The 19247-nt window shown below is 41.4% G+C and overlaps 1 protein-coding gene across 1 annotated transcript; it reads right to left on the reverse strand.

Moving 5' to 3' along the window:
* Positions 1 to 707: 707 nt before the first annotated feature.
* LOC120673067 (CTP synthase-like) lies at positions 708 to 6799 on the reverse strand. The gene is made up of 21 exons (XM_039953745.1): positions 6440 to 6799; positions 5051 to 5130; positions 4868 to 4954; positions 4407 to 4457; positions 4184 to 4301; positions 4025 to 4081; positions 3858 to 3922; positions 3649 to 3732; positions 3499 to 3549; positions 3347 to 3409; positions 3201 to 3256; positions 2988 to 3057; positions 2842 to 2904; positions 2665 to 2754; positions 2547 to 2585; positions 2237 to 2464; positions 2020 to 2105; positions 1868 to 1916; positions 1670 to 1750; positions 1505 to 1598; positions 708 to 1380 (listed from the first exon to the last, which is right to left on the reverse strand). Exons 1-21 carry the CDS (start codon positions 6555 to 6557, stop codon positions 1184 to 1186), a joined length of 1827 nt encoding a protein of 608 aa, XP_039809679.1. The 5' UTR covers positions 6558 to 6799; the 3' UTR covers positions 708 to 1183.
* Positions 6800 to 19247: the final 12448 nt, after the last annotated feature.

Genomic DNA, 19247 nt, shown 5'->3' on the forward strand with positions numbered 1-19247 from the left:
GTAAAGAGGGGTAGAGGTAGACCTAAACTGACGTGGGATGAGTCGGTTAAGAAAGACCTTAAGGATTGGAACATCTCTAAAGAGATAGCTTTGGATAGGAGCGCTTGGAGACTAGCTATCAATGTGCCTGAACCTTGAACTTATTTTTTTCGGGTTTCATCTCTAGCCTACCCCAACTTGCTTGGGAAAAAAGGCTATGTTGTTGTTGTTGATGTTGTTGTGTCCTGATGGCAATTGGCTTTGAGTTTTAAATTTTGACTGAAAACATAGTACAATTACTTTGGGCATAAAAATTACTCATGGGGTCTTGGTATCATGATCGAATTCAGTGCTATTTGCATCAGTGAGATTCATGACATGACGAGCTAATTCCACCACAGCATGAACTATGTATAGTTGATATTTTGGAACAGACGGTTGTGCCAAACAAGCACATGAATATATTAAACTTTCTACATATAATTCCTTCATTACATTTGATCTGCGCAAAATATTGTTACTATGGATAAGGCACGACTGGCAAAACATGCAATCTAAACTATGAGTTGAGATGAAAATATTGGCACACACATTTGCGGCAGAACTTCAACCAGACAACAGGATACCAACTACATGGAGAGGACAAGGAAACCTCCCTGTTTCTATGGTACCGTAACAAATAATGCAAAATTAATTTGAAAATCATGCACTCAGGATGCACATTATCGATGCAGAACCAATATCATGCAGAGCATTAACTTATTTGCGCAAGAGCACAAAAAACTGTCCAATATCCAAATACAGAGTGCCTAAGATCGAAATTCTCTCACCCACTACAGTGCATTCCCAGTGTCCACTTTAGAACTCATCGAAAATCTATTAAGCAACCAAAACATTCAGCCTTTCTTTCAGATATACAGCATAAAAACTCTTCTGACCCAAATCTGTTATATTTGCTGACAGAAGAGGGTAGAGATGAACACGGATACCACTATCTCACGCCTTCAAAGAGATCCAGCTCGGTTCCTTCACTAAAAACCACCGAACGAGCACTATCCCCTGCAGACAGTCTGCATCGAGTAAAGAACTTTTTCTTTCTCGAGCGACCATGATATAGTTAAGCCAGCCATGCCAAAACTGATGCAACGAGAAATGCAAAATTGAAGCAAATAGTTGCAAATCCTTGGGGCCCTCCACTGATGCTCTAAGCATGCACACCATTGCCATTGGCATAGTATGTTCCATTTGAAAGACCATTGGCGAGCTTCTTAGGATGCCCATTTTGGTGTACTATAGAAGGGTAAGAGCCATTGCTTAGAATGTGTTTAGCTGGGACCACATGACCGTTGCAGCAGTCTTGCAGGACCCTATCCAACTGCCCAGATGCGGCCGCAACTAGTCCTGCAGAAGCGTACATGAGGATTACCATATATGTTTCTTAGAGCACTTATTTCACAAATATAAAGAAAGCACAAACGTTTCAGAAACAATGAACAGATACCAAGTTTCGCAGATAGCTTCTTACCCACAAATAGGGGAGATGGCTTTGAAGGCCTTGACTTGAACTCCGGATGGAATTGTGCACCAACAAAATATCGGTGATTGGGTATTTCAATAATCTAGAAGATAACAAGTTGATTAAGAGAAAAGTTTCACAAAAACAAAAAGCAAGTCCCAGTTCGAGTCAGACCTCCATCCTCCTTCCAGTATCATCTTTGCCAACAAATTGAAGGCCAGCATTTTCGAACTCTGGAACCATGTCAGGGTTCACCTGTGATGATGGCAATATTTCAGTGCAAAGACTAGGCAAGAAGTAGGAACATCATCATAACAGAGAGCAAGATTAATAGCATATAAAGGTATATTTACACAAGCTTAGTTAACATACCTCATATCTGTGCCGATGCCTCTCATCAACATACGTGACATTCCCATACCTAAAATGGTGGTAATAATCAGTGAGGGAGGTGATAAAACTACAAGAACCTTGATTGAAAAGGGTCACAATGAGTTAAGCAAAAGGCTCCATATGGCACTCACAATTTAGCAGACTTGCAATCGGCAACCTTGAAAAATGTTCTCCTTGATCCTAGGCGCATCGTCGCACCCATATGTGTTTTGGAACCCTAAAACAAAATAAAGTTCCATGCTGATTTGTATCAGACTGACAAAACATTGCTCTGTTGCCATCAAAATCTCGGTGGCAATCAGTGTAGGTAAAATCCACAAGAATGCAAAGCCACTCGCAAACAATTACCTCAGGCATAAAAATTACACACGGGGTCTTGGTATCGGGATCGAATTCAGTGCTATTTGCATCAGTGAGATTCATGACATGACGAGCAAACTCCACCACAGCAATCTGCATTCCAAGACAAATACCAAGATATGGGACATTCTTCTCACGGGCATACTTAGCAGCCAAAATTTTCCCTTGAACACCTCTGTCACCAAAGCCGCCTGGTACTAAAATTCCATCTGCCCCCTGCAATGAAAACTCAAAAATCAAAGATGTGACAGAAATCTAAGTATTCGTGTCCTAAAAACCCCATCGCATAACTCCTTACCTTCAATAAGTCCCATGCTGCTTTATATGCATCAGGTGCCTGTAAAGTTTAGCAAGAGGCAAGAAAATGAGACACCACCATAAGACTGAGTATGCTGAATAATAGAAGGCTGCCAAACCTCAATGGCCGTGGAGTCCTCAAGATCCGTTGAAGCAACCCAATCAACAACAAGCTTCCTACGGCAATCAACAGATGCATGCAAGAGGGCCTGTAAAAATTTTCAAGACACAAAAGTTAGATATCAGTGGCCACATTTGGAAAGACAAATCACTGTTGAACAAGCTGCGAAACTCACTTTCAACACGGAGAGGTATGAATCTGATAAGCCAGTGTACTTCCCCACCATAGCAATCCTCACCTGAAATCATCACTTCTAGTCACATGAAACAAAGGATGAAAACGTTTCTGACAGCAAGGATCTTAATGGGAGAATATGCTAACAGTGTCTTGAAGGGCATCAAATATCGTAGCTCTTGCAACCCACTCATCTAACTTTGGCTCCAGAGCAATGCTGGAAAAGTTATAAATAAATATAAGTTGCCTGCACTAACTTGTTTGGGAAAAAAGGCTATGTTGTTGTTGTTGTTGTTGTTGCCTGCACTAAGCAATGTCACATTTTGCAGAGAACCTACTATCTAGATATTTGAAACAAACCTTTCCACCCTGTCCAGGTTCAGAACTTTAAGAATAGCCTCATGTGCCTTTTGGTCCTGCAGGATGCACAAGAATTCAGCCCAGAATATGGATTCCAAAATCCAAAACAATGGAAAATGACTCCAAAGAAAACAGATATGACATACCCGTAGCAACAAAGGAATGCACCAGATATTGGAAACATCATACAATGTGACAATATTTGCTGCCTGCAGCAAACAACTATGCATTAAATTCCAGGAATTATTAGTTGCTAAAGAGTATGAAATTTTATATGGGCAAAGTTTAGTGTCCTTACTGGCACATGGCAGAACTGGGAGAGTTTCTCCTTCACATTATCCTCCAATTCCTGTTAGAGACAGTTTCAGTTTATAAGTAGTGCTCAACAAGGTCATAGACTCCTAGTCTACCAAGATGGTGTGCAAAAATAATTAGTTTGAAGATTAACCTTTGTACTGCGGCAAGCTAAAATATTTGGGGTGAGCCCGAGTCCCCTTAAGCCACGTACACTATGCTGAGTCGGCTTTGTTTTCTGCAGGAGCAAACAACACATAGAGAATGAAGGTCAGTGGGCCCAAGCAGATTTGTCCAAACAATAACATGTAAATCTTATGATTAGTAACAAGAAAGTGGGGCATAACTAATGGCCAAATATACCTGTTCACCAACGACATTAAGAACTGGAACAAGACTAACATGCACCAAACAGAAGTTCCCAGGACCTGCCAAATGTCAAACCAAAATAACGTAGAAGTGAGACCATCACTCTTGCTTACTCACTGAAGATGGAGATTGTATGCATCAGCCTGTGTGAAGCTTCTCACCAACACGATAGGAGAACTGACCCAAAGCTTCGATAAATGGCATAGATTCGATATCCCCTGAAGATGTTCAAAATGCAATCAAATAACAGGTAAACCAGCTCTAAAATGCTAAAGGGAACAACTATCAAACAAACAAACAAAAAGGTTATCTCATGCCACCTATAGTGCCCCCCAGTTCTATCACGCAGACATCAGCTGGTCCCTCCTTGCCATCCACTGGTATCATGGCAACACGCTCAATCCATTCTTGTATGGCATTTGTGATGTGTGGCACAACCTTAATTTTTTTTTTTGGGGTGATCAGTACTAGAACAAGAATAAAGACAGAAGTTACCAAGACAGATGAAACAAAATCAAGTCCACATCACGTGATCCAAAATACCTGGACAGTCTTTCCCAAGTATTCCCCCTTCCTCTCCTTGTCAATTACAGACTGGCATAAACCAGAGAAGTATAATTTATAAATAAGAAAAGTCAGAGTAGCCTTTTATGCAGGGAAAAGCAACTGTATGTCCAGAATCACATATGTGACATGTTCATTCTTATTTATATAGTTGTGATAATTTTTTTCCTTACATTATTAACATGCTCAAATCACATAAAGACAACAAGGACATCCTTTTCCTCCATATGTAGTACAAGATATCAATGTAAAAAAAAAACTATTTCAAAATTCTTCTGATACACCGAAGAATGCTTTTATGTAGCTATTTAGCTCCCCATGCCATGCATTTAAAACTTAACAAACAAAAGTTCTGTTTAAACTTTTAAATACATCTCCAATATTGAAAATTCACCACCACAAATGAAGGTCTGGTAGATAATATAATTGCTTGTGCTTACTTGATAGATCTTTCCAGTGGTTATATTGTTGTCCCGAGTCAGCTTAATGTCCAGAAATCTCTCGTAATTCCCAAGATCCAAGTCAACCTAAAAGATGCAAAAGTATAATACTTAAATCTCATGGGCTAACATGAGCTACCCCCTAGCAAAATTTGACTTTATGGCACATCACTTTATCAATACCTCACCACCATCATCCAACACGAACACTTCGCCATGTTCAAATGGGGACATAGTCCCAGCATCGGTGTTAAGGTAAGGATCTGCATATTCAGGTAATTCAAAGAGAACATGTCAACCACATGAAGACAAGCACAAGCAACTAAAGCATTCAAACAAGTATTAGCTGGCTTGCCGCCATAAATTTTACAAGGCAAAGGGCACAATCAAAGCACAAGTGCAGCAATAGTACAAAGAGTCACAAAGCAACAACAGCAAAAACAAAGAAGAGCTTAGGTGGTTGTGGATAAGAATAACTAGGGGCAAACAAAACATACAACGTTAGATTGAATTAAATCAAAAGATTCCACTGTACGAAGCTGGCTTCCATGGTTCGTGAAATGATGATATCTAAATCAGCGTTGGCATCACCTGATATCTAAATCAGCATAGGCAAGCCCTCCTCAGCACAAGCTATCTGGAAGACAAAGACACGGATGGGAGAGGAAACCTAGTCTTCTCCAACCACCTTGTTTCCATGACCGCCGCATGAGAACAAAAATTTACGCTCAACTTTGAGAGCCGAATCCAATTTATGGACAGCCAACATGGCATATTGTTGATCCAAAGGTAAGCAAGTTGCCGCATTATTTTTTTCAAAAAAAGGCGAACATATTGCCATAGGCACTAGTGCAAGCATAAGCGCTGACCACCAACCAGTGAAGTAAAATCACAAGGCTCTAGAATATTAGGCCACCATTGTTCAAACTTCGAAGCTTTATGGCTCAAGCAGAAGATCCCAACCACCACTACGAAGTCAAAAGAAGGTGCCATCCCTCCATAAATATAAATTCTCCCAAATAAAATAAAGTGGAGGGGAAATCCCCTTTGCCCGAAGTGTAACCTAGAGTAAGTGCCAACCATAACGAGGCAATCTTTGGAGAAAAAGAAATAAAAACTCTCTTGCTGCACACGAGACAAGATTGACAAACTTAGCATCAAAATCACATCCATTTTTACACCACATCCCCCTAAACCCCAGGCACCAACATCCCCCTAAACCCCAGGCACCAACGAATACAACGGCAATAGCACTGAGCGGAAGGTTCAAAAGAGGGACTTTTCACCTAACCGGACCACGAACCCCCGGTCCTCCGCACACCAACCCCCACCCACATTACCCCGCCACGAGAATCGCTCCAAAACCAAATCTTTTGCCGGCCAATCTTGCCGGAACGGATCGAGGGCTCATAGGTTCATAGCCGCCCTGGGCCAAATCCCCCAGAGCAACCCCTCTAAGAACGCGCCCTTTCCAGGACACGAAAAGCCGGGTTTTAAAATGGAAGATTTGCGCGCGTGCGGCGTGGTTCGTTTAGGCAGGCGGCGGCGGCGGCGGCGGCGGGCGGCACGTACCGATCTTGATGGACGTAATGCGGAGGCCGCACGCCTTGAGGACTACGCCGATGCTGCTGGCCGTTACGCCCTTGCCGAGCCCGCTAACCACCCCGCCGGTGACCAGGACGTACTTCATCTCGCCTCGCCCGGGAATCTCGGACCGGACAAATCCCACGCCGCCGCCCGCCGCCGCCGCCTTCCCCCTCCTCAATCCCCTGTCCCGCGCGACAGTTCCCGTCAGCGCCCACGTCCGCGCGCGCGCACAGGCACGGCTGTGTCGGCGCGAGCGCGCGGCGCTAGGGGCAGGGGAGGTTTTAGGAGGTGAGGGGGGAGAAGGCAATGGGGGGCAATGGAGGCAAGGCGGCTGGGGATAGAGAGAGGGAGGAGGGGGGCTTTGGAGGGGTGGCAATTTATACGCCCGTGTCCCTATTTTTCTGTCTGATTTTTTTCTTTATTATTTTTCTCTGTGCGTCTTCTGGGCTTGGGTTTAACTTCAGGGCAGAGGCCCATTCAGCCGAGTCCTGCCAAAAGGCTCCAAAACAATAAGCTCTTGATTAAATGCTTGTATTCGTATTTTATGAAATTTAGGCCTTGTTTGGATGTGCAAAAATTCTAGCACGCATGTTTCTCGAAAAAGAAATCTCGCATGCATGATGTACTAAATAAAATCTATTTGTAAAATCTTTATAGGGATGGGTGTAACTTTTCGCGACGAATCTAATGATGGTAATGAATCGATGATTTGCTACAGTGATACTACAGTAACTATCCTCTAATCGCGCGGTCAAAGGCCTCATTAGATTCTTCAGGGTCACTAGAGCGGGGGTTCTGAAGTTGGTTTTGTAAACTAGCTTTGTTTGACACCGTAATTAACGGTCAAAGTAATACTATTCACTAGCACGCTACAAAACTAGCGCGAACCAAATAAGGCCTTAGTACAATAAAATTAAGAACATATATACATAATGTAATATTATAAACATTTATTTAGGAAAGAAATGTTGGTTAAGATCATGGAGAGCATGCATAGGAAAAGATTAAAAATAAAAGTAAATGCATTTGTGTGACACAGTGACGCATTACCCTTTTTCACAGAGCTATAGCTATTTTGCTCTAGGTTGTTATATAATAGTTCTGTAAAACTAGTCCTAATTATATACTACCTCCATATATTTTTAGATGTCATTTCAGACCAAATAATTATACTAAAATAAACTAAAATTTTATGTCCTAACGACATCTAAAAAGATATGGAGGGAGTAGTTTTTATAGATACGTGACAATGAAAGGACTTACGATGTCAATTGTTAACCCCCGTGGCGTGTGTTAAGATGGAAATGTTTCTTTATGTACACGGTCTCTCCTACCTGCGACTGTACCTTTTGAAGGTGTCCAAGCTCAAGCTGTAATTTTTATGCTAGGTTGTTCACCATGTCTGTCACCCCAAGCTAATGAAACGGTGTGCCATGTCGCTCCATTGCGCGCTCTCAAAGGCTGAAACCATTGGCCGATCAAGCTAGGTGCTATACTAGGAGCCAATATAATTTGGGCAAGGCCTACGGGTAGAGACAGTCATGCATGGTCGTGTCTGTCCGGGCCGGGGCATGTGAAGTTGAGGGCATATATATGTTGAGAATCATGCATGCGTCTAGGGAGAAAAAGGCCGCACTTGGTCTTTTGTGCATTGCACTCGGCGATTATTCCAACACCGTAGTAGCAGATGATGGAGACCAAGAGAAAACCATGCAACACGTACACATACCGCTGCCGGAAGGTGAATAACCTTTTCGTATTATTGGATGTGAACACCAACATAATCTAAACACTAAAAAAAAAGAGCTTTCGTTGCGCATACCGGTTAACTTTTAGTTCGGTACTAAAGTTGGTATGATGGTATTATAGTACTAGGTCCAACTTTGAAAGCCTCCGACTTCATTTTAGTACCAGGTCATAACATCATCCGGTACTAAAAGTTACTTTTTAGTACCGATTAGTGTTTTGGTCCAGTACTAATTAAAATGGCACGACCATTTAGTGCCGTTCAATGACACCGATCAGTACTAAAAAGTGACAATTCGTACCGAACAATTGGTACTAAGAATGAGAGGCCTGGTTCGAATCTTCACGGTCGTGCACACGCATTTATGCGTGACTTAGTAAATGGACAATTTAATATCGGGGATTCATCAATTTTTTTCTTTTATTTTATGGGTGTAAAGGTGTTTATTACCGGTCTGTGTTACCAACCGATATCAAATGGACTCTTAGTACCAGGTATTTTGGCCGTTGCTAAATGACGTTCTATTTAGTACCGAACAACCAATATTGGTCGGGTGCCTGATACTAAATAAATAGTGGTTTGCGGCCGTTACATGTGCTCACTTCTCTAGTCGTGGAAGTGAGCATTCCCCACCGTTGATGGATACTCAGGATAAATAATGAATCTCCAATAGTCGAATGAAAATATTTTTTGATTACAAGATTGAGTATACACACACACACACGCCCACACACCACTTCATGTACATATTTGTATGCCCGCCACACATGCATACTAATCCACGAGTGCGCTCCTATCACACGTCCGAAACCTATAAATAGTAGAGCCGTACCGTCACCCTAGCTTGGCCACCACACCAGAGCACATCATGCAAGTTTGAATTTATCTCATCGATCAGTTCCCATCGTACGTGTTGAGATCGCTGCTTACGGTTTTTTTTTCCTCCCTTGCCCTACTAGCTAGACCCTCCACTGCACATCCATGTTTGTATTTTTTTTACTGCTGCCTACACTGCACGTACTGATTCTATTACGTGCATGAATTCCTGTGGTCGGTCAACCTGCGATGCCACTCCAATTCAAGCCTGCACTGGTCGTACGTACGTGTCACGGTGTCAGGAGGTGGAACAAGGAATTCAATCTCGAGATCGAGACCGGCTTATTATTGGAACGTGGAACGTATCGCCTGAAATCGTGCTGCAGCCTGGAAGAGCTGGAGGCTTGACGATCCAGCGGCGGCGGCGACACTTGTCGTCCATGCATACAGGATAGTCAGAGCTCGATCGACGAAATCATGGAGCATCAATGCATCATCGACGAAATCATTGATCAGGAGTCGCGTGCAGAATCTGCAGAAGCACCAGCAGCCCGGGCAACGGCGCGGCACTTGATGATCGGATAGGAGGATACGAGCGGCGAGTTGGAGAGTGTTTAATAGCATTTTTGCTTTGATTTTCTTCCGCACGCCTGATTGTGCATAACAAAAAAGATATCATGTGTTAACACACTCCAAAAAAATTTTTACCCGCGAAAAGAATATAGAAGTAGTTTCCTTTTTCAATTAGTACAAGATGAAAGAGCATCATACCACAATACTAGATTAGCGTAAGACGTTAATCGGTATAAGTTTATACCGACACCACTTTCAATGACCTAAGGCGTGAGTCGGTACAAGTCTATAACGACTGATGGTCATACGCTGATTCGGTCTTTGCCAACCAAACTGTTGTCGGCATTGGGGGTGCCGCGGTGTAGTGCATCTAGGTCCTCTAATTTGATTTTGACAATTAATGATAACATAATCATTGTGACTAACAGGTGTTTTGTAGCCGCAATATTAAGTAGTAATCCCTCTGCTCCTAATTATAATTCATTTGATTTTTTGATCCTAAGTTTGACCACTCGTCTTGCTAAAAAAATTATGCAAAATGTCACTTCTTTTTGTGGTGTCTTGCTTTATATTAATAAAAGTTTTTGAAGAATAACTTAAATTTGACTATATTTTCACAAATTATTTGAATAAGTGGAGTGACCAAAATTAGGGTTAAAAAGTTATAAATTGTAACGGAGGGAGTACTATTTTTTTTCAATTATTACAAGACCAATAATGTGTGCAAACAGCAAAGCCGTGGACATCGGGATTCAAATTCCTCGTCACCACCGACCATTTAGGTGTGGATATCTCAGTACGTGATTTTATTTATTTAACAATAGCGGATATATAGTTCATGGACTCATCGACCGATCGATGGCCATGAGGGCATGAGGCATCTGATTCGCTTAATTGGGGTGCGTCGACTACCCACCACATCCATTGCTTTTAGTCTCCGACGATCCGAACAGGCATATGTCATGTTCATGTGCTATGCTACTTTATTACAACATAACTAACAGGTTAAGCAATTGAAGAGTGTTCAACGATATATATGTACATGACCGTATCACTCGTCACTGAAAGCTCCTAATTAATTAAGAATAATCTAAATATTGTATGCATATTTCAGTATGTGACAATATAGCTTTATCAACCAGATAATTTAGCTGTTCTAAAAAAAACCCAGATAATTTAGCTCTATCCTGGACCGTACATTATCGCTCTCTCTCTCTCTCTCTCTCTCTCTCTCTCTCTCTCACACACACACACACAGTCTGTCTTTTTTTTGCCACGGAATTAATCGAAATTATATTTAAATTTTGACGGTTCGGCCGGGGACCCTGGCTGCTTCTGCTGCTGGCCGGCAAGGACAAAAATATCATCGACCGATCTCAGAATCCTAATGACATGGTGGGCTGCATGACCTATGTGACGCGCACGAATCAAAGTTGGAGACGACACCGGATTGATGTGGCGATGATCCGACGTTCCAATCCCCAAGTGCTTCGACAGCTACCCGACTCACGTCGACGGTGACCCCCAAGTTCGTTAAATCCGTTTACTTATTAGCTTTGCTAAACGCTAATACGTACATGACGTCCATTTCATCTACAACTCCACGGATCGGAAAATTCAGAGAAATAAGTTTTATCCTTGCAATTGGATGCATGATTACACTTGACAACACCGTTTTGGAGTACTTGTTTATGGTGCTGACTTGGATTCCATTATATTATTGTTTTGTTCTTTTCCATTGCTCTAGGTATATATTTGTATAAAAAAATAACATGGTGATGCTGGACATTTTTGCTGCACATTGTGGCACAACAAAAAAATTCTTTTCTTGGATATATAAAGAATTGTATAATGACGGTGATACACTCATTGACACGTGTGCAAGGTATTTCAACACTTTATAATTCAATGGACATTCGGATATTATTAGCTTTGTACTAAGAAAACAAGCTAAGGCATTTTTATATACTAACTTGTTTTAGGTGTACGTACATACCCATGCCTCAGGTTAAGTGTAGTTAATATCCAGGCTATCTACCCAACAAACAAAATGATAATGAGAATAAATTACACATACAGGCCATCACAATTCCCATCCACAAATTTTTCAGGTGCTCAAGTTGTGGTCCAAAGTAGTTCTATTTTTAAGATAAGAACACCAGTGCCCCGGTCCCCATTATAAGTTTACTGTTATGCTGATGGGCATTTGTGATTATTACCTGGGGATGATTATTGTACCATACCATGTCTATTGTAACCAATCAAGACACTGATAACAACAATTGCAGTCAGCAATGCCGCCAATTTCATGTTGATATTTCTGTAGCATGCGCATCAATCAGTCGACATTACGCATATTTGGGACATTGAATACCGGATCTAATTGAAATATATATCGTTGCTTTCAGGGCCTTGACTGCCATATGATGTTTTGACACATAGGCATCACTTTCTTGGTTTGCCATATCAAATAATACATCAACAACAATATAAAGTATCTAATTTGGTTATTTTTTATTTATTTATGCTCAATATGTCTAGTTACATATATGGAGTAAATTCGCTCACCATGAAAACAATGCCTAGCATCCTTGCCGCCGTCAGGATACCTATCAAACCTTAGGAGTTTGTAGAGTTTGTCTCTTTTTTATTATTCGTTAAGGCATCAGTGTCATCTATATGTAACTTATGAGACAAACTGTCTCTCACGTCACCGTTACGTCAATCATCTTACCGTCTCTATTGTCTACATATATCAGCTGTCCTGCCATGAGGCCACTAGATAAACAATTATATATATTTATTTCATTCCGTTAGTTTTGTCACTTAATTTTCTTTGTCACTTAGTTTTCTTCTATTTGACAATATTTATTTATTGTTTAAAAAAGTACTGGCAGGAGTCTTGGACACGGTAACTTTCGTGTGTAGCAAAAGTTTTTTCATAATTACAGCATTTTTTGCGATTTATAATTACAGCATTTGATCACATAATTAATCAATAGAATCATACAGTATTGTATCCTCAAAGATTGATTTTTCTCACTTTTGTTGTCTATTGTTTATCTTTTTAGATAATATCTACTCCGGTTGTTTATGCACAAACAAGAGAGGACACTCAAGCAAGCCCCAACACGGCCTTGTGCAGTTTGAGCTTTGAGTGATGCTCCAAATAGAGAGAAGATCCGAGCATCACTTCACAGTTCACACACTGCAGTTGCCAATCTCGAGTGATATGCCAATACCAAAAGAAATGGGAGCGGTGCATCTACAAGCATCGATGCCCATGAAGTAAACAAATTGAAAAAACAACTGTTCCTTTCTTGCAAGTACCAATCTGTCATTTTTTACCATTCTTGAACAATCATTTTGTTATTTGGTAAGCTCCACAAGTGACGCCACAAGTAATGCCACATACTGCAGCACAGTAACTCCATGCTTGTTTTCTTCATTATTTTTTCTAGCTTCACTTTACACTGTGGAGGGCCTAAAGGGTTTCTCCTGCTGGTTGGACCTAGCTACCTGTGGGTCCATCTTAGCTCGTAGTGGGCCCACACTGAAATCACAGGAATGCATGCAGCGCGGATAACGGGTTTTAGCTACTCAAAGATTCTGATTTGTCCTTAGCATATCACATGCATAGAACATGATCACAAGACGGGAGGGCCGGCCGGCTAGTGCGTGCATGCTTGCGGCGGGAGACCGGCCGAAGAAGGCTCGGCCGGATTCGCACGCGGCGCACGGGCAACCCAGCGCACACAACCCCGCCACCCGGTGAGGAGGGAAGGGGATGCGCATACAAGACAAGTGTTTGTAATAAAAAAACAATAGGATTAGGAGCCTACTAGCTGTTATCCAGTTTATTGTGGTAATTAAGAGACCACAATAAACTATATATACACATATATTTATATATGAGAAATATCTTTATTTTAAATCATCAATATTGAGATAATAAGTAATATTCTCTTATACATGTGATTTTTACTTTGCAATTAAGATTCTCGTGAGAGTGAGAAAGGCCCTGTTGGCGTGGTCATTCTCGAATTCCTAGCGCGCACGTTTTTTGAGAGAAGAATCTCGCATGTATGGAGTACTAAATGAAGTCTATTTGCAAAACCTCTTTAGGGATGGGTGTAACTTTTCGCAACGAATCTAATGACGGTAAGCAATCGATGATTAGCTATAGTGATGCTACAGTAACCATCCTCAAATCACGTGGTCAAAGGCCTCGTTAGAATCTTCAGTGTTCCTAGCGTGGGGTTCTGAAATTGGTTTTTGTAAACTGACTTTGTTTGACACCGTAATTAATGGTCAAAGTGCGTTTTAGCCCATTCTAGAAAAATCCAAACAGGGCCAAAATCCAACCTTTGGTGATGTGCCACCTTAGCTCATCAGGGTCCGGCGACCCCGACAAAATTTCTGAAATTTCATGTAAACTACTGTAGATCTCTATATTTGACCCCGCCGTCCTAACGGAGCCGACCCCAGTGCCATAGCCGGCTGGCTTCGCCCCTGGAGATCAAGACGATATAATATAAAATATAGGAGTTTATCTCTATAGACTATCTGTACATCAATGTGATACGAGCATTCACCTGTGTGGGCGGGAAAAAGTCTATATCACCCCCTCACCTATGGGGGTGGATTATATAACCCCCAACCTATGAAATAGTCTATATCACCCCCTGAACTTTCCAAAACCGGTCAAATTACACCCTAAAGCAGTTTTGAAAATCATAGTAAATCATAGAAAATTATAAAATGGAAAATCCAATTGTGTTAGACTTCAAATGAGTAGATCTATACAATGAACATATAATATGGTATGGTTTAGTATATTTTTTGTTGTAGCTTTAGATCTATGCTTTTCTTCATAGCTGTAAAAAATATACTAAAGCATATTATATTATATGTCCACTGTGTAGATCTACTCATTTAGAGTCCAACACAATTGGATTTTTTATTTTATGATTTTTTTGTGATTTATTATAATTTTTTGAAACTGCTTTAGTGGGTAATTTGAACAGTTTTGGAAAGTTCATGGGGTGATATAGACCGTTTTATAGGTTGGGGGGTTATGTAGTTCACCTTCCATAGGTGAGGGGGTGATATAGACTTTTTCCGTGTGGGCGTGCACGCACTCGAGGGGTGAATGTTTTAAAACACCTAAGAAGCCAACAAGCACGTTTGGCGTGGTTTACTTAATTTTGTTACTTAGTCTTATGGACTTTATTTATAAGAAGAAGGAGACGGTTGTTTATATTTATCTCATTGGTGGGATCGAGTATTATTATAAGAAGATCCCTAAATTTTATAAATAGGTTCTTGGATATTGCAACTAAGTTTCTAGACTTCACAAATAAACCCTCAGACCCCTATTTTGAGTCTCTTTTGTACACAATGAGATCCTTAGCCTTAGGAATCCTTGAACTCCATGGAGCTCTTCAGAACCAGGCTGCACCTTGAGCCACAACATGATCTGATCGTATGCTGCAATTCATCAATACAAACCATATTCCTCATAATAAGCCATTTACTAGCATCGGATGGAACACCACACACACGTGCGCACACGGGGAAGGGGAAGGGGGATATGAAAGGATGTGACCTAAACATATAACCAATCATAATCTCATTAAAGAAACCCCCAAATAAAGTAAGATGAACAGAAAACCACATACACGAAGAATGGACCTTTAGATTGACAGAGGACAAGTGCTTATCTGTTGTTAAAACCCTCGTATAATCTTGATAGCATGTGGTCTGAATTTGGTGGGGAATACAACTATATAGATGAAGAAAATACTTATCGAAACACATTCATCAAAGTAAATACTATTAATTATGTAGTGGAGTAACTGATGTATGAGATAGATGTACATTCACATGCGTTGCATCCCTGATATGAGCGCGCGTGTTGTATTTGTTGCTCTGTATTCTTATTTAGAAAAATAAATAAGTCGTAGATCTATTCAACAAACTTGCTCACTAATTCGAAGGCGCAAATATTTGACACGGAATAATCATAAATAACATAACATAATTTCTTCTTCCAAAAAATTATTACTTCCTCCGTCCCAAAATATACCTACTTCTAGCATTCAAATTTTGTCTCATAATACAACTATTTTTAAGTTCCCAATGCAAGTGGCTCTTTTGTCTCATAATACAGCTACTTTTAAGTTCTCTAGTGGCTCTTTTGTAACCCCGGTCACCGCCGCCGTCGCGGAGCTGGCTCACCTCCGCGGAGCCGGCCGGACCCGGAGGCGGAGGGTCCGGGATGATAGGGCAGCCTGGGAGAACACGACAGGCTAGGGAGGGCGGGATGGCGGGGGATGCCGCAGGGCAGGGAGGGCGTGGCTGTCGGGGAGGTTGCAGGGGTCAGTCGCCGACGGAGGCTCTTATGAGCGCTGGGCGGTGGGGTGATGAGCGTGGGATGGCGAGTGGGAGTTGCTCGGTAATAATTTTGGCAGGGGAGTTGATAGCTAGCGGGATAGCAAGGAGAGGAAAATAGAGAGACTTTTGAATCCAGGTTTACTCTAGTTTTACTGTTTTAACTATTCATTTTGTTTTTACAGAGTCTCTTGAAGATACTATAATACGTGGAAAAAACATAATCGGCAAATCTCAACTGTATATGTTGGCCTAGATAATGACTCAACGAGATGGGTATAGAAACCAACAATATCCGGATTTGCGATGCTTATTCGAAAGTAATATGGTTGAGAATGAGAAAGGGTCCACGAGGCTGGCTGCTGCTGGACGTCCGTCATTCGCCGAACTAGCCTACTAGGTTGTGCTGCCATTTGCATGCGTGGACCAGCGCTGGTAGTGGTAGGCCCTCAAGTGGATAAGGTGGAAAGCAAATGCCAATTTTGCCCTCCCCCGGGCCTCGCTGGTTGTCGCTTGCCATGGATTTAGTTCGTTCAGTACTGTCGTTGGATCTCACAGGATATGTAAGATCAGCAAATTGTCTTGTAGTGGAAAATGTAGCGTTCTCGCTACAATGGACATGGTTTTGGAAAATCTTTGTTGCCTTTCTGACTGCGTTTGGTCGTAAGGTAAGGATTGGGCACTAGTATGGTCATTATCGAACTACGCCAACATCCGTCACCGAGGTTTATTTAAAATGGGGATTCTTAAAATGTGAAAATGTGTAAAAACATTTTGCCCAACTTCTTGAATCCTATGAAATGGAAACCGGAAAAAATAACACCATAATAAAAACACAACGATGAGAGAAAAGTATGCATCGCAACTTCGATCGGGACATCCAGTTGAATTATAAGCATAAATATAAGCTTAGAGCTTCCACCAAAGCATGGACAAAATGTTTGTGTCCTTTATAAATTATAATTTCCTCTTTCTCTAAAAGAAGAAGGTTAACCTTCTCTACTGGTCAAGAGATCCGATCCCCGAACCCCTATTTCACCAGCCAGAGAGACTTTTTAATTAGCTTAGAGATTCGCTCACATGATGAGTAATCAAACCCGCAACATAGAGGTGCTGCAACCACTACGATTTTTTTTTTTGGAAAATGGAAACTTTATTGATTTCAAGAAGTTACATCAATGTGATACGACGACTTGAAACTTTCCTGACCTATGCCAAATGGCACACAACCTAAAAAAGTCTGAAACACAAACGAAAATACTAATGACTGTCAATCCTAATATGAAACTGCCATGCAACCACTATACTACAAGCCCTCTTTTGCGATTCTTACATTCCTCCTTCCAGTCACCTTGAACGCCTCCGTCTTACATGCAGTAATGGAAAAAAATGGTATGGAGATGTTCATGATGCACCCGGTTTTGACCCGAACACGAAGTGGCAAATTTCATTTCTCATCGCGTAAGACTTGGAATGCAGTTAGATGCTCAGCACTTCAGCAGCTATGCTGATAATGGCCAATGGCCATGGCCAGCGCTAGCCACTATGCTTGAGCATGCACCGTACCTGTACCGTTTGAGTGACCAAAAGTCCATGTCAGAGTCACTGTTACCTGTGCTTGTATGATGCAGTGGGCACGTGCCCGCTCTAGTCCCTTCGCCGTGCACACTCTACTAACCAGAAGGACACCAGGAGGGTTATTATGCAATTAATCCACCAGATAGACACTGCCTGATGCTGCCAATTGAAGCAAAATACGAGGATCAGCTAGCACTGTCTGGTTGTTGAAGAGGATGGGGATGTTCACGTGCCACAGCATACGGCTGAAACGCTAAGAATGCTGAAGGGGGGAACTCAAAAATAGTTTTGCTAGTTGCCCCATCATCCATCGAAGCGAGTGGGAGCACTCATGCACAATAAAAATAAAGTGGCATGCATCTATCTCACACTACTACAGAAATAATTTCCAGAGACACCCCGTTTTTTTTCCAGGGGCAGGTGCAAATGTATCCCGCTCCTACAACAGGAGATGGGTACTGTAGCATTTCGCCCGCCCTGGAAATGCATCTTCAGGGGCGGGTGACGGCACCACCCGCCCCTGTAAACAGGGCTCATTTTCAGGGGCGGGTGGTGCCGTCACCCGCCCCTAAAGATCCGATTTCCAGGGGCGGCCGGTGCCATCAGCCGCCCTTGGAAATGCGCAATAAATATCTGGTCGCGCACCATCGTCCTCCTCCCGACAGAACAGTGCTCTCTCGGGGGAGGTGCTGTCCGAAAATTCCTTGGATCATAAATAGGGGAGGGAAGGTTTTGAACTCGATTTCCTTGAAGTTGGAGGCTCTATGAGGTAAGTAGCACCTAATTCTATGTTTTTTCTAAGCTTTTGGGTTAATTTTAATGGTCAAATTGTGCTCTCATTCCTCTAGCTAGATGTAGATCTAAATTAGGTGGATTTAACATTTAAGCCACGAATTGCTTTAACTTTTTGAGTAAATCTACGCTATTTTAGTTGGAGCACATGACTAGGTAATTATTTGAGCCCATTCTTTAAGTTTTAGCCTCATTTAGATGTGAACATATTTCCAAAAATTATAGAGGAGAGAGAAAATAATATGATTTCCCTCATATATTTATACACATGCAAGATATTTTTTTCATCCTATGTTTTCACACGAATTATTATTTCTCTTGTTTGAAATTATGTGAAATCCGAAAGAATAACAAAATACTTTCAGAAAACGCAAGACTTTAACCCTAGGATTAACCCTTGTTCAAAGATTTATTATTATATCGGATGACATAGTAAATTGACTTTATCGAATATTTACGCTTATGTGTAGATTTAATTGGCATATATTTCGCAAATTATTTAAGAGTTTGTTTTAATTTGTTTGAATCATTTATTGTTTTTCTATTGTTGGTGTTTACTGTTTAGAGATGGATAGAACTTGGATGTACAAAGCACGAAGGACGGATGCATATTTCCATGGAGAAGTTGATAAATTCATTCAAGTGGCAGAAAACAATGCAAGAATTGAGAAGACATGGATGATACATTGCCCATGCAGAACCTACAAAAATCTGAGAGTATTCAGCAACGCAACTATAATTAGATCACATGTGTTGATTAGTGGTTTTGTAGACAACTACATGATCTGGAATAAGCATGGTGAAGAAGAACAACCTCAGAGAGAGAATTCAATCGATGAAATAATGCAAGAGCCCGAGTTTAATATATTGTTTGATGCCTTTGATGATGCTGGC

Source organism: Panicum virgatum, chromosome 5N, assembly GCF_016808335.1.
Source record: "Panicum virgatum strain AP13 chromosome 5N, P.virgatum_v5, whole genome shotgun sequence".
Taxonomy (NCBI): domain Eukaryota; kingdom Viridiplantae; phylum Streptophyta; class Magnoliopsida; order Poales; family Poaceae; genus Panicum; species Panicum virgatum.

Bases quoted from the DNA above. Each gene is read 5' to 3' on its own strand.
- LOC120673067 (XM_039953745.1), bottom strand. From the start codon at position 6,557: ATGAAGTACGTCCTGGTCACCGGCGGGGTGGTTAGCGGGCTCGGCAAG. The intron at 2,755-2,841 runs GTGAGTTTCGCA...AAATTTTTACAG, and splicing joins CATACCTCTCCGTGTTGAAA to GCCCTCTTGCATGCATCTGT. The intron at 1,599-1,669 runs GTCTGACTCGAA...GTTATCTTCTAG, and splicing joins ATACTGGAAGGAGGATGGAG to ATTATTGAAATACCCAATCA.